This window comes from Buceros rhinoceros, unplaced genomic scaffold (genome assembly GCF_000710305.1).
Source record: "Buceros rhinoceros silvestris isolate BGI_N320 unplaced genomic scaffold, ASM71030v1 scaffold32394, whole genome shotgun sequence".
NCBI lineage: Eukaryota > Metazoa > Chordata > Aves > Bucerotiformes > Bucerotidae > Buceros > Buceros rhinoceros.
The window spans coordinates 5,978-18,714 of NW_010410544.1; the positions used below are offsets into that span (position 1 = coordinate 5,978).

General features: G+C 44.4%; 2 protein-coding genes across 2 annotated transcripts in view; one reads left to right on the forward strand and one right to left on the reverse strand.

Annotated features, from left to right (window-relative positions):
• TRIM25 (tripartite motif containing 25) overlaps positions 1-1,185 on the forward strand; it is a gene marked incomplete at its 5' end in the record, with an annotated part of 7,148 nt that extends 5,963 nt beyond the window's left edge. Inside the window, one exon of the mRNA XM_010135676.1 lies at positions 638-1,185. Within this exon, the coding sequence (XP_010133978.1) occupies positions 638-1,185 (548 nt within the window). The remainder of the gene's footprint in view (positions 1-637) is intronic.
• Positions 1,186-7,885: 6,700 nt separating this feature from the next.
• On the reverse strand, positions 7,886-12,338 carry LOC104493061 (meteorin-like protein). Its single transcript, XM_010135677.1, has 3 exons — positions 11,903-12,338; positions 10,729-10,788; positions 7,886-8,229 (listed from the first exon to the last, which is right to left on the reverse strand). The coding sequence occupies exons 1-3, from the start codon at positions 12,336-12,338 to the stop codon at positions 7,886-7,888; spliced, it is 840 nt and encodes a 279-aa protein (XP_010133979.1).
• Positions 12,339-12,737: the final 399 nt, after the last annotated feature.

The following is a 12,737-nucleotide window of genomic DNA, read 5'->3' on the forward strand; positions in this document are numbered from 1 at the left end:
TGTGAAAAAAAAAAATGGGTGTGGGTGGGGGGGGGGGGCGGTGCATCTTAGGTTGTGGGTTATCAACTCATTGTTACAAATGAAGGAAATTTTTGGAGGAAAAGGGGCGGGAGGGTTCTAAGTGGGTCTTTTTTCAGATGAATCAAATTTATCTTCACTGTTCATGTATCTTTACAAAGGCAAATGAAGTTTTCTCAGTAACGGCCTTGGTTTCTCCCAAAATGACTGCATTAGGGTAGCCTAGAAAGGCAGTGTAATGCACTGGATTTTTCTTTGAAATGAAATGCAGGCTTTTGTGCAAGCCCATGATGGCTTGTTTAAGATGCTGTATCAGAGGGATACAATCTGGTGTACCTTTCACTGCCAGATCAGCAATCCCCTTCTTCTGCCAGTGTATGGTGAGGGAATCCCTGGGGATGCAGGAAGGAATATGACCACGTTCCACTCCATTTGCCTGCCGTGTAACGCAGAGCTGCAGTTTAACCCAGGAGCTGTACTGTGGCCCTGAGAACTGCCTGCACTGTGGAGGAGAGCAGAGCAGGGAGATACACGCACATAGGAACAAGTGCCTAGGCAGGACAGTATAAATAACAGTGCTTTGCTCTTCACTACCTTGAAATGATTCATGTCATTGCAGATGCTGCAAATATCATGCTGGATTACAACACAGCTCATAACAAGGTGATTCTGTCTGAGGGATATACCAAGATGTCTGTCTCAGACACCCCCCTGCCTTATAACTACCACCCTCAGCGCTTCACTGATTGTCCTCAAGTGCTGGGGTTCCAGTGCTTCAAGAGAGGCATCCACTACTGGGAAGTGGAAGTGCAGCAGAACAGCTTCTGTGGCATTGGCATCTGCTACGGCAGCATGAGTCGGCAGGGGCCAGAGAGCCGCCTTGGCAGGAACAACAGCTCTTGGTGTATTGAGTGGTTTAATTCCAAAATATCTTCCTGGCATAACGATGTTGAGAAGTGCTTACCCAATGTGAAGACTACCAAGATTGGTGTGCTGCTCCACTGCGAGGGGGGGTTTGTGATTTTCATGGCTGTTGGGGAGAAGCATAACTTGATCTATAAATTCAAAACCCAGTTTACTGAAGCCTTGTACCCTGCCTTCTGGTTATTTTCCAGTGGCACTGTTCTCTCTCTCTGCCAAGTGAAAGAGCAAGGTCTCGTATCTTAATTTAGTTCACCTAAGCGCTTAGATGCAGATAACCAGTCCTGCAGCAGCTCTTTGTATGTCTTAGTCTAAAAAGTCTCAAAGATTGATTGTTAGCTCTTTTAAACAGTTCGGGAAGTCTGCTGATTCTTTGGTCTTAATTGCTAAAGCCTTTGATAGTGATTTAGTAAAACGGTGATCATAGTAGAAACAATGAAAGGTTTTGCAGAGACCTTGATTGTTCCTCTAAAAGCAAAGGTATGATACAAACCGTTGTTAAGTATCTTCAGTAGCAGCTGGTGCTTTTGTGGTTTGCTGTAAAGGATCCAGAGATTTAATTTTCAGGTCTAAATATTCACAGGTAGCAGTAGACCCTTTGAGAAACAAGTAGGAAGAATTCCTTAACAAATACAGTTTCCAGGCTTTGAGGTAGGTCTCAGTGTTGCCTTTTCCTCTATGTGCTGTTGTTCATAGTCAGGATTTGCAATACACGTGTTCTCAGTGTATGACTCCATGGTATAGAATGAACAATTAAAATCAGTAAGTTCAGGTCTTACAATGCCAAGTTATAAAAGCCAGTATGATATATCTCATCAGAGTGGAAATGCAGAGACTTAGAGTTGATGGATAATAAATGGTGTTAGAATCACCAGGAAATAAATTACATCAACTCGGAGACTGGGAATATGCCAGCGAGTCTTCAGGAGGATGCCCTGCAGAGCAGCAGTGTGTGCCCGCTAGTAATGTAGTTTGTAGGTTGAAGCATTCTGTCTCATATGCTGACCCAGAACATGCTTCATCTCTTCATACTGAAGGCTCTTGAGTGGATGTTTTTTTTTTGTCTGTGTGCTAAGGAGTTCAGGGCGTGAATTTGTATTTTGCACAGGGACCATAAATATGCTGTTCACTTAAAGCAGGATCTCCTGTCACAAAGCTTTTCCTCTTTGTGAGGCGAGCTGTCCTCCGCTGGTGTATCTTCAGTTGTTCAGGTGGTAGGTACTGATTTCTCACGTTACTGGACTCTGATTTGAAGGGTCTCAAGACAGTGTGCACGGTACCTAGAAAATAAATGCAGCTTCCCCTCTGCACAAAGCCTGGTGCAGACAGGCGAGTCTTTTGAAACATACAGGGAACTAGCACAAAGGAGAATACATGTCCATTCCCACTGGGATGGATTTTTGGTTCTCCTGCTGTTCTTTGCTTTGAATTGTGGTATGTCTTCAGAAGAACTTGCCATCTACAGAGGAATCTGTGCATCTGCATTTCTCACTTAGAACTTTAAATCAATCAGTAGGCAATCAAGGTATTTGGATCTCATAGTTGTTGGGGCTGAATCTTGGTGATGCCTCTGGGTTTACTATGCTAGCTTTTATTTCTTGTAGTAGCCCATGGAGAACAGGGAAGCTCACAGGAGAAACTTCCTGGACTTTGCTTTGTGAAACCCCCTCTTATGGGACTTGTGAAATAAAACACAAAGCTGCTGCTGGCAGTTTGGAAGGGAATTGTTTGAAGGCTCAGAAGAACCTTTCACTGCATTTCACAGTAGCCAAAGTGCTTCAGAGAGGCACTTGCATGAGTTCAGGCTTGATGTCTCTGTTTTCACTGGTTTGTAAACTTTCAGTACTTTGTCAAGGATAGCATAAATCTCGTAAGACACTTCCATTTCTTTGGCCAGAATACCATATGAAATTGCTGGTGGACCTTACAGTGCCATGGCTGTCTTTGGAAAAGTTGTGCCATCTCAAGGGTCTCAGCTTCCCAAGGCACAGTCAGCACTAAAACTACCAAACTAAGCAGAACGCTTCAGAAGGTGCAGAAGGAGGATGTGTCCTGCTAGGAGCCAGCAAAGAATGCAAACCTTTTTTTTTTTCCTGTGGACTTCCAGTTTTTCAGCAGTGAGGGACAAGAGCAGTTTCCTCTGAGAAATCGTGTCCCTTTAGCTGCTTGGTTGTGCCACAGGGCTGCAGATGCATTCAGGAGGATGCTGAAGGAGTACTCTGTCCCCTTGGTTCACGGGGACAAAAGGTGCTCCAGAGGTTTGTGCAGTCCACATCTCCTATTGCTTGCTTCTTGACTCTGAAGGTGTGTTGATATTACCTTCTAAGTCTATGAGCTTCTTCAGCCATAGTCTGGAGTCGTACTCAAGCAAAGGAAGAGCTCCTACTCCACCACGCTGGGCAAGGTTGGATTCTTGAAATTGTCATTGGTGTGTGACCAACAGTACATAACACATGAGGTGTTATGATTACCACAGGCAGTGGAACAAGCCTGCTTCTGTGTTCCTGACTCTCCTCTTTGTTTTCTTTTGTACTATGAATAACTAGAAATGTTAGAATGTGTTTCTGTTAATTTGCAATGAAATAAGAAACATGTTACTGCATCACTGCACTTAGGAAAACTTATTTTGCTTAGCTTCTTGCATATATCGAAACATGTATCTTGGATATATTGAAACATTTGGGTGATATAACATTAGCAAAAAAATGTGATAGATAATGGTTCAAAAGCCTCTCCAGCACAACCAGACTGTTTTTAGTCATCCATTAACTATCAAAGCTGTACTGGTTTTAAACAAACCATGTGTTTTAATTATGCTTCTTTTAAAAAATGCAACTTATCCAGTCTGGAAAAAGAACTAATTCTGGTGTTGATAAAGCCATGAGGATGTGGAATGATTTGCATATTAATGTACAAGTGAAACTAAATGGAGAAATGCCCACTGAAACTATATCAATCTGTTTAAATTTAATCCTTTCTTCAATTAAACATATCAGTAAAATACTGCAGTTAGAAAAATAAATGCTTACGTTGTTATAAACCTGTTGATTGTACTGATGTATCAGCCATGTACTTCCGTATGTATCGGGTTCGTTACTTCGTACAGGTATGTCAGCTAGACACCCTGGCCAGGGCCATAGCCAGCGGTTTGGTGCCATCTGTTTTATGACTGTGCCTGTAACTGTTCTAGCTGTTAACTCCTGTTGATCTTTCAGCTGTAAAGTGAATTAATTATGTAGTTTGGATTCAATAAATACTCATGGTAAACCCTAACCCTAAATCTTTTGTTCTGTGCTCAGAGATGAAACAATCAATAAGGAAGGCAGAAATAAAGGTGCTTCAGTGTACAAATACCAGGAGTTCTGCTGCGTAACTCACAGAGTTATAGAAGACCTGGGGAAGAGAGATGAGGAGGAGAGCTGAAGAGGCCCTAGTATCCTCTGAACTGTCGAATGCCCTCCTAAACTATCTCTGTCAGCTGAGCTGTGCACCCTTTACCAGTAATGCTGCACCTCAGCTGAGGATGAGGGGAACATCCTATCCACTAAATGAAACCAGAGACCTTTTTGGGTGAGAAAAAACATGGACATCAGCTGAAGGAAGATGAATGACTCAGTATATGTGATGGGGATTGTTTAAAAAACACCTTAGGTGATGCCCAGCATCTGCCAGCTCAAGTTACGTCTGGAAGCAGCAATGGGTGATAATTCCTACTGTTACTTAGTGAGATCATAATAAAGGACTTGTGGTTTGCAAGCTGCTGCGTCTCCATGTGGCCAGTGGAAAGCAGCTTAACACGGAGCTGTTCTGGTGGCCTACCAGACTTCTAAAACTAGCTGAAACAAAGGCACCCACAAAACAAGTTAAAAATTGTCTTTCTACTTAAAGCTCTCCAAGCGATGCACATTTTGGGGAATAAACTCTCTGAAGAGATCCCAGTGAGACAATGGTATTGCTTGATGAGCATGGTAGGTAGTAGGAGAAAAAAAAATCCTCATCTTCACTACCTACTTGTTCCATGATGTCCCTGGGATTAAGAGATCAATTAGGTCTCCAGAGTTCGGTCTCAGTTTCCAAAGAAAGGCAGGTAGGTATTTTGAGCCTGCATAAACCTGACTGAGACTAGAGCCTGGGTCTCGAGCAGGTACTGAAACCCCAGAGATGTCAGGGTGCTCACTACTCAGACAAGGTCTGTTTTCTTCCTTGCTAACATAATTGCCTCTCGATTTAGCTTTGTGATCACTTTTTCACCGCAAAAGGAACAACAGACTTGGACTGGCAATCTTACTCTCTGGGAACGTACATGAAAATGTTGATCAGGATGTTTCCTAATTCTTGTTTCTTTTCCTAAAATCAAATCATATTTGGCTAGTGTTTAACATTCTTTGAATCCCTCCCATCTCTTCCCTCCTTCCTGATTTCCTCTCAGTTGAGTGGCTGCTACTTCTCAAATAATCAGTGTGTCAGTTAAAAACATGTCACACTGCGGTCATTGTATGGTCCTATTCAAAGTTCATGTCATTTAGACTTTCATGGGCGGTTATTTTGTCCCATTAAAAAGTTCAAGACAGCAATTTGTGAATCTTGCTCAGCCAAGTAGAACTGTGGAAAAAAAAAAGGGGACTTATTTCAAAAGTCAATTAATTGTGGTCTGTCAGAGTGCTCCTCATTCAGTTTTTCTCCAGGCCTTGTCATGGGCTCACATCTGTCAGCCCTGTGTTTCCCAGGCTGCTATCAGATGCCGTTACATTGAAAATAATGGGTTTATTCACACCATTTATTGGACTTTGTGTGGTAGACACGTTTGTATATAATTTTACGGTGTAACAATTCCATTTACATAAAATAGAGGCAATTATCTGAGTCTAGCCAAAGCACTAGGGAAGGGTAGGAGCTGCCACCATTAAAATAATAAAAGCTAATTGAAAAGAGACAGATAATTTAGGTGAAAATACCATCAAGCAATTCTTGATCCTCAATTACTTCCACAGCACTTCAAGGAGGTGAGTTTGTTGTATTTTGTATGTGTTTGTTTTACATTCCCTAATGTTTTTCAACGTAAGAAAAGACTAGATTATGGTCAAATAGATTTAACACATCCAACATCCGTGATCCCTAATAAGCTCTTCATTTTTCTCACTAATTGCAAGGATTTCAGGTTGCTTGTTGCAAGGCTGACAAGTTCAAGGAGCTGTGGAGTAAATCACCAGCTCATATGCGGTTTTCAGGTATGCTGTTTCACTTCACACCGAGTTATTTTAGGTTTTCAACGACTCACTCGCTAAACTACTTATTTGCTTAAAAAAGAACACATTATTTCAAAGGGCTGATGCTCTATGAAAGCAAACGTTATGACATTAATGCTATAAGGAATGGCTAGGGTCCCTTTAAAAGGCAGAACCTCACACAAGTTTGACACGTACAAACACACAAAACAAGAAGCAAGGTAGTACCTCTGATCTGTACTAAAAGAGCATATTTACAGTGCAAATACCAACTGGAGAAGAGCACTGCCTTTCAAGTCTCAAATGTGGCACTGATCTCCAGCACTCAAAACCCAAGTACCCGGTTATCCCTGTGCATCCTTGTTGAGGTTTAACCCCAGTTGGCAACTAAGCACCAGGCACCTGCTCACTCACTCCCCCCACCCAGTGAGATGGGGGAGAGAACTGGGGCGGGGGGGGTGGGTAGGGGCGGGGGGGAAAGTAAAAATCATGGGTTGAGATAAAGACAGTTTAATAGAACAGAAAAAGAAGAAAATAGTAATAATGATGATAATAATTATAAAAGAATTAGAATACACAAAACAAGTGATGCACAACGCAGTCGCTCACCACTTGCTGACCGATGCCCAGCCAGCTCCTGAGCAGCAGCCCCCAGCCAGTTTCCCCCCGGTTTATATACTGGGCACAGCGTCACAATGTCTGGAACATCCCTGTGGCCAGTTAGAGTCAGCTATCGTGGCTATGCCCCCTCCCAGCTTCTCGTGCCCCCCAGCCTTCTCGCTGGCAGGGCATGAGAAGTTGAAAAGTCCTTGATTTAGTGCAAACGCTGCTCAGCAACAACTAAACCGTCGGTGTGTTATTGACATCATTCTCATCCTAAATCCAGCTAAAATTAACCCCACCCCAGACAAAACCAGGACGATCCTCCAATACTTCACAACAGCCAGTTCATTCGGGTCCTTTCTTGTTGGGCACTAAATAACTAGAGCTGGTTGTGGGCCCACAACTGTGAACACCAAATATGACTTTCTCAGCAGACAATGCTACAACCCAACCTTCCGGTTATTTCCATGCATTTCCCAAACACCTCATACGGTGTTAGTGCTCCTGTTAGCTCAAGGGCAGGTCCCTCACTAGCCTGTTTGCATGGGGAGCAAAACCAGATGCTGTTAACTCTGCGGAAATGAACAGAGCGCCGCAGGATGCCATTGGTTGGGATTCTGCCCCAGAGGGTTGGCCATTCACTCTGCCAACATGCAGAAAGCAAAAAACCTCACAAACCTGCCAACTGCCTGAAGGTTTAGTAACTATGGCTAAGACTAATAGTTAGCGTTCATTTTTCAGGAAAAAAGGGAGCCGTTCAGAAGGGAAGTAAGTAGAGATGGGGGAGGAGAGAAAAAAAACGAGAGAAAAAGAACAACGTATGTATAGAGAGCAAAAAAAATCTTAGAGGGAATTTTGTAATACTGAGCACAAGCTGTTCTCTAACTACAAAAAAATTTGAACCTTTTTTAGAGTTACTTTGTGAGGCAAAGAAGACGTGAAGAAGGAGAAGCTAATGCAACTAATGCAAACGTAGATTAAAAGTCAGAGTTTGCAGGGCTCACAGAGCCGTTATGTTCAGGAAACTCTCCAGGCTGACTTTTGGTGAAATCGTTAGCTTTAGTCCTTGGTTTTAACTCTACCTCAGACTCAGCATCCAAAAACCGCGTTGGCATTTTTCAGCTCTCAAGTCCAGTGTCACTCCTGTCGTTGAGCTGAAACTCGCATGGGTTGGCTCCTCTTTCTCTGGCAGCCCGGTAAACGTACATGAAATCCTTAAACCGAGGAGCGCAGCCCAGCCAAGCCTCTCCGAAGTGTTCATTGCCAGTGAAGAGGAAATCTCCGCCTCCCTTCTTCACCTTGCATTGCCGCAGGGTTCGTATGGGGCCTCGCCATTCACCACTCGCTTCATCCTGCTGGAAAATTCTGTTTTTCTGTCGGTAGACTTTTTGGACGCCGACATCAACCTGTGACACATGGTTCTCTGAATCGTGGGAAACATTTCGGATAGATCCTTTCACCACTAGACGTGAAGAAGACAGGAGTTTGTTATGGGGCAGCAGGTAAGTAGTTCTGGTACTAGCGGCTCACTGAAGGAAATAATTGGAGAAACAGATTTGCTGGGCAGTTCATACCCCTACCACCTATGGGAGGACACATTTCTGAGCTTACACTGTTCCCTTCGCACAAAGGATCCCTACGCTAACAGGCCGTGTGCTTGGAAGCGTGCTTTATGACTACCCAAAGCAGCTACGCCTCAGGAAAAGGCTTGATAAAAACTTGCTTGATAAAGCAAAGCAGCAGTAAAGGATAAAAAGCAGCACAGGAAGAGGTCAACTTAGGGGTTCATTTATTTCAGTCAATGTTCCAAGACAACAACTGTCACAGACTACCTCCTTCCTGTCTCCAGGGGACTCTGAAGTTTTTCCTTTGACAGCAGTAACAGAATTTGATCTGAGAAGAATTAGAATATGATTTGATTGGCAAAAATAAGGGCTTGTTAGATGTTTTTCACATAGAGGTTTGCGGTTTTAACTCCTCAAAAGAATATGGCATTCATCCATCAATCAAAAGACACTTTGAGAGTTGATGAACAACATGCAGAACTTTTAAAGTGGCTTTGTCTGAAGCCTTATTTAAAATCACTCAGCACACATGCCCCTCCTTCTTCCCAGCTGCTCCCAGCTGATTTCTGGGGATGAAGGCATAGCCATAGCCTTTCTGTCTGAAAGCAATCTTTGCATCAGCTGTTCAGAGAACGAAACATCCCATTCGGCTGTGTTTGCTGTCCTGATCCATCTTTCTCGGCCTCACTACCCCATTTTTCAAAGCAATCCATTATTCTTCTGTTAACTAAATGAATCCCATACCCAGAGAAGGCTCACAAATAAACATTCTGCCACTTGAGACAAGAGCTCTTGAGCGAATGAGAGGTTACCAGTGCAACAGGATCACAACCATGCTTCTGCCACAAGCTCTTTCATTCAGGTGCAGAGAACTCTACAGCCCAAGAGGCAGAAGCTTACTTCTGAAGTTTCTGAGAACTTCCTCATCTAATTCCATTCCAAGCGACTCCAGAATTTTGTGTAACAGATGTCCCTGCTCAGTCTCCCTCTTTGTGTGATCACTTTGAATCAGATACAGTCAAGTCTATTGACAAGCTATAATGCACTTGTTCTGGGCGCTCCAAGTTGCTCGGGTGCTGCTCACCGCCTACTGACTGAGGACCTCCGTTTGAAGGGGAACCATAAAGCGCCTATTCACTCCTGGTGTCATTTACACTTTCATTAGCAGCCATTTTCTCTAATCAAAAAAGTTGATGATCGCGATTTGTGAGCTTAGGGCACGAAGTCAGGCCATAAATAGAGTCAGTTCAAAGGGCCATTTCTTCTGGTCTATTGCTGCTCTAAGTGTAAGTGCCCCCATTGTGTGCCCGGGCCTCCGCATCTGTCAGTCTCGCAGCGCTGGGACAGCGCCTCGCATGGGAACCAGGAACTTCATCAAGCAGAAACAACGGGCTGGGTTGCATCAATTAATTTCGAAGCAGCAGCACGATTACCAGCTAAGGAGCGCTCTAAGGGAAGCATGCTCCACACTCCCTTTCTTACTAGCACAGTGAGGCTGGCGCTTGGTTTTATCAGTAGCCTTGACATACGGTAACCCCTAGTAGGAAAGCAGCGATTTGGTGGCTTTTGTAAACATTGAGTAGGGATAAATATAGTTCATAGATTTGTTTCTTTATGTAGGTTCATGTACAGCAATATACTTGTGGCCACGCGGAGAGGCAGCGCTATGGTTTTAGCTATTGGACATTACCAAAGAGGTACAAATTTTCCGTATGCAAAATCATGGGAATAAAACGAACAAATCATGATAGAGAGAAAAAGAAAAAAAAAAAAGCTATACTATTAAGTAGAAAAAATGGGAAAGGTTTTTAACGTAATGTACCATCGTTTGATGTGTTTCTTATTATTTCTTACCTTACAAAATATTAGCTGCTGTGTTTTCTCATAAAGCATGAAACATAACCAGTATGTCACTGAAGGAGTTTAGATGGCCTGGAACCCTTAGCTAAGCTACAAACAGCTCACAACCCCTGCAGAAAGAGAGCTTGGAAGTCTGCAAATTGTGAGAGGAGAGAGGGGGTATATTCATCACTGGGGGGAAAAAACCAACAGATGAAGGGAATTAAAAGGAACATTCCAAACATACAACTTGTGTGCATACTCCTACACGCCTGTGACTTCGCTTCGTGCGAGCACCAGCAGCACCTGTGCAAAGTGCTTTCAGCTCGGGTTTAGATCGTAACCTCTCTGCCTGCAGGAGACGAGGTCCTGGAAAGAAAGCTTCTCCCTTCTAGGTTTCATTTCCACCACCTCCCCATTCAAATTCTTTTTCACGCAGCTAGTTTCTTTCTTGGATTACAGAGTACAGTCATGCCACTATTTTAACAAAAGAAGCAAATAAATCCAAATAATCAATGCATAATAAAGGCGGAATAACCTCCCTTTGCTCAGCTTACCGAAATCACTGCTGCAAATGGCCATAAGAAGTTCCACGTTGTCACAAGGACGGCACATCGCTGGAAAGCAAGAGCAGTTAGTTAGTTACAATACTGCACTATCTCTCACTGCTAAAGGACTGGTGAGTTACGAGGGAAAACGAGGCAGAATTATGAGCTTAAAGAGCACTACGATCGGATGCAAAACAAAATTCTTGTTATGCAGATACAACCGAAACAAAGAAATAAGCACAGAGGATTTGTAGGAGTCACTGGGCAACAGCAGGGCCTGATAGCGTGTAATTCCTTAATGACAGATGGAGCGCACGAAGAACAAATACAGCAGAAAACACAGCACCTGGCACATACCTGCCCTCCATCATTTTTCAGCCTTTCAAATTTGGTTCTGTTTTGACAGAAAGAAGGGAAGATCCTTCTGTATTACTTCTGCATTACAAAAGACAAGAATAAAGACATGCGTGTGCTGGGGGGTATGATGACTTCAGACCACGTGCAGCTCCACAGCCCAGGAACGTGCTGGTACTGCCTACTGAAACGTTACTAATCCAGCACAGATGTAGCCGAATTTTGACCCAAGTGGGGTGACAGCAGAAGTGTTTCAGTATATTAGTGATAAAGAAAACACCCCATGCCACATCTGAATCCTTCCTGACTTTTACACCAGGTTGAGTCCAACACCAGGTCACAGGGTTGATTGGCTCTCCTGGGCTCTGGGTATTAGCTGCAGGATTATGTTGGTGTAAGAGTAGGAAAGAAAAGCAAATAAAGTTTCAAGTGATTTAGATGTTTAATCCCATTTTCAAAAGATCATTCTAGCTTCCAGCAACTGTCTTAAGGCCTTGGATTCTTGAGGAATTAAAATCTCTTCAGATTTAGGCTCTTCAACCCCACTCAGGTGTTCTCAGTGATGGTGCTGCCAGGGTCTAGGGACACCCATGATCACAGCGCATAAGCCCAGGACCAAGCTGGCTGCTGACGCAGAGACCCCTGATGGTGGAAAGCCGAACACACTGCACCCGCCGAGCAGTCACCGAGCTGGCAGGAGGACCTCCCTTACAATGACAAACCCCTCAGCCCAAAAATCTGTCACCAGGGATGCGCTGGCAGGGTCAACGGCAGACACTACCTCAGATCTGCCCCAACAGCAAAGCCCCAAGGCTGACCCTGCTCTTACCTTCAACCAGTGCCATCTTTTTGAAGTTGGGGCCAGCGGCGCTCTGGTTGCTCAGCAGCTCGTACTGGAAGCTGGCTGTCCGGCGGCTGATGTCCCTCTGTGGGCTGGCCTGCAGGAAGAGGGCCACTCGTTGCGGTGTGTGGGCACTGAAGCAAGACACGTGGTGGGGTTGAGCCGCTTCTGCCTCGCTAATCATCAGGTGCAGCTGCCCAGCACGCTCCACGTAGATGCTGGCACCCTGGAAGTCACTGGCAGGCTTGATGCAGACGGTGGTGTGCCGGGCACTGGAGAGGTTGGGCTCCAGAACGACCCGAAGGGCTCGCGCTGGGTACATCCATTCCAGGGAACCCTCGGTGCAGCGCAGGTGGACCTGCTCCACTGCACGGGAACGGGGCTCCCAGCTCAAACCGCTGCCAAGACAACACCAACAGTCCATCCCTAAGCTTGCTGTGCATCAGAATGGCAGCGCTCAGCTCCCCGGAACACCCCACCTGCAGGAGCCCCACAGTGAGGACTGAGTTACGTCTGAAGAACTGGCTGTAACAGCCTGGATTTCGAAAATTATTTTTAACATTTCCAGTAAGAATTTATCAGGAAAATGTTTCTAATCAAAGCAGGCTGTGCTGGCCCTGCTCCCGAGCTCTTGCTCAAGCTGAAACAATTTCACTGATCCCAGAAAAGTTACTTTTGCTCATGTCACTTAAGAAAATCAGATCCATAAGAGCAAATTAGTTCAAAGAAAAGGAAAGGACGAGAAGATGCAGAGGAAAGAGGCACAATTTTTGAGAAAGCTTTGCTGTGTATTTTCCTGCCAATGTTAGAGAAGAAAACCCGC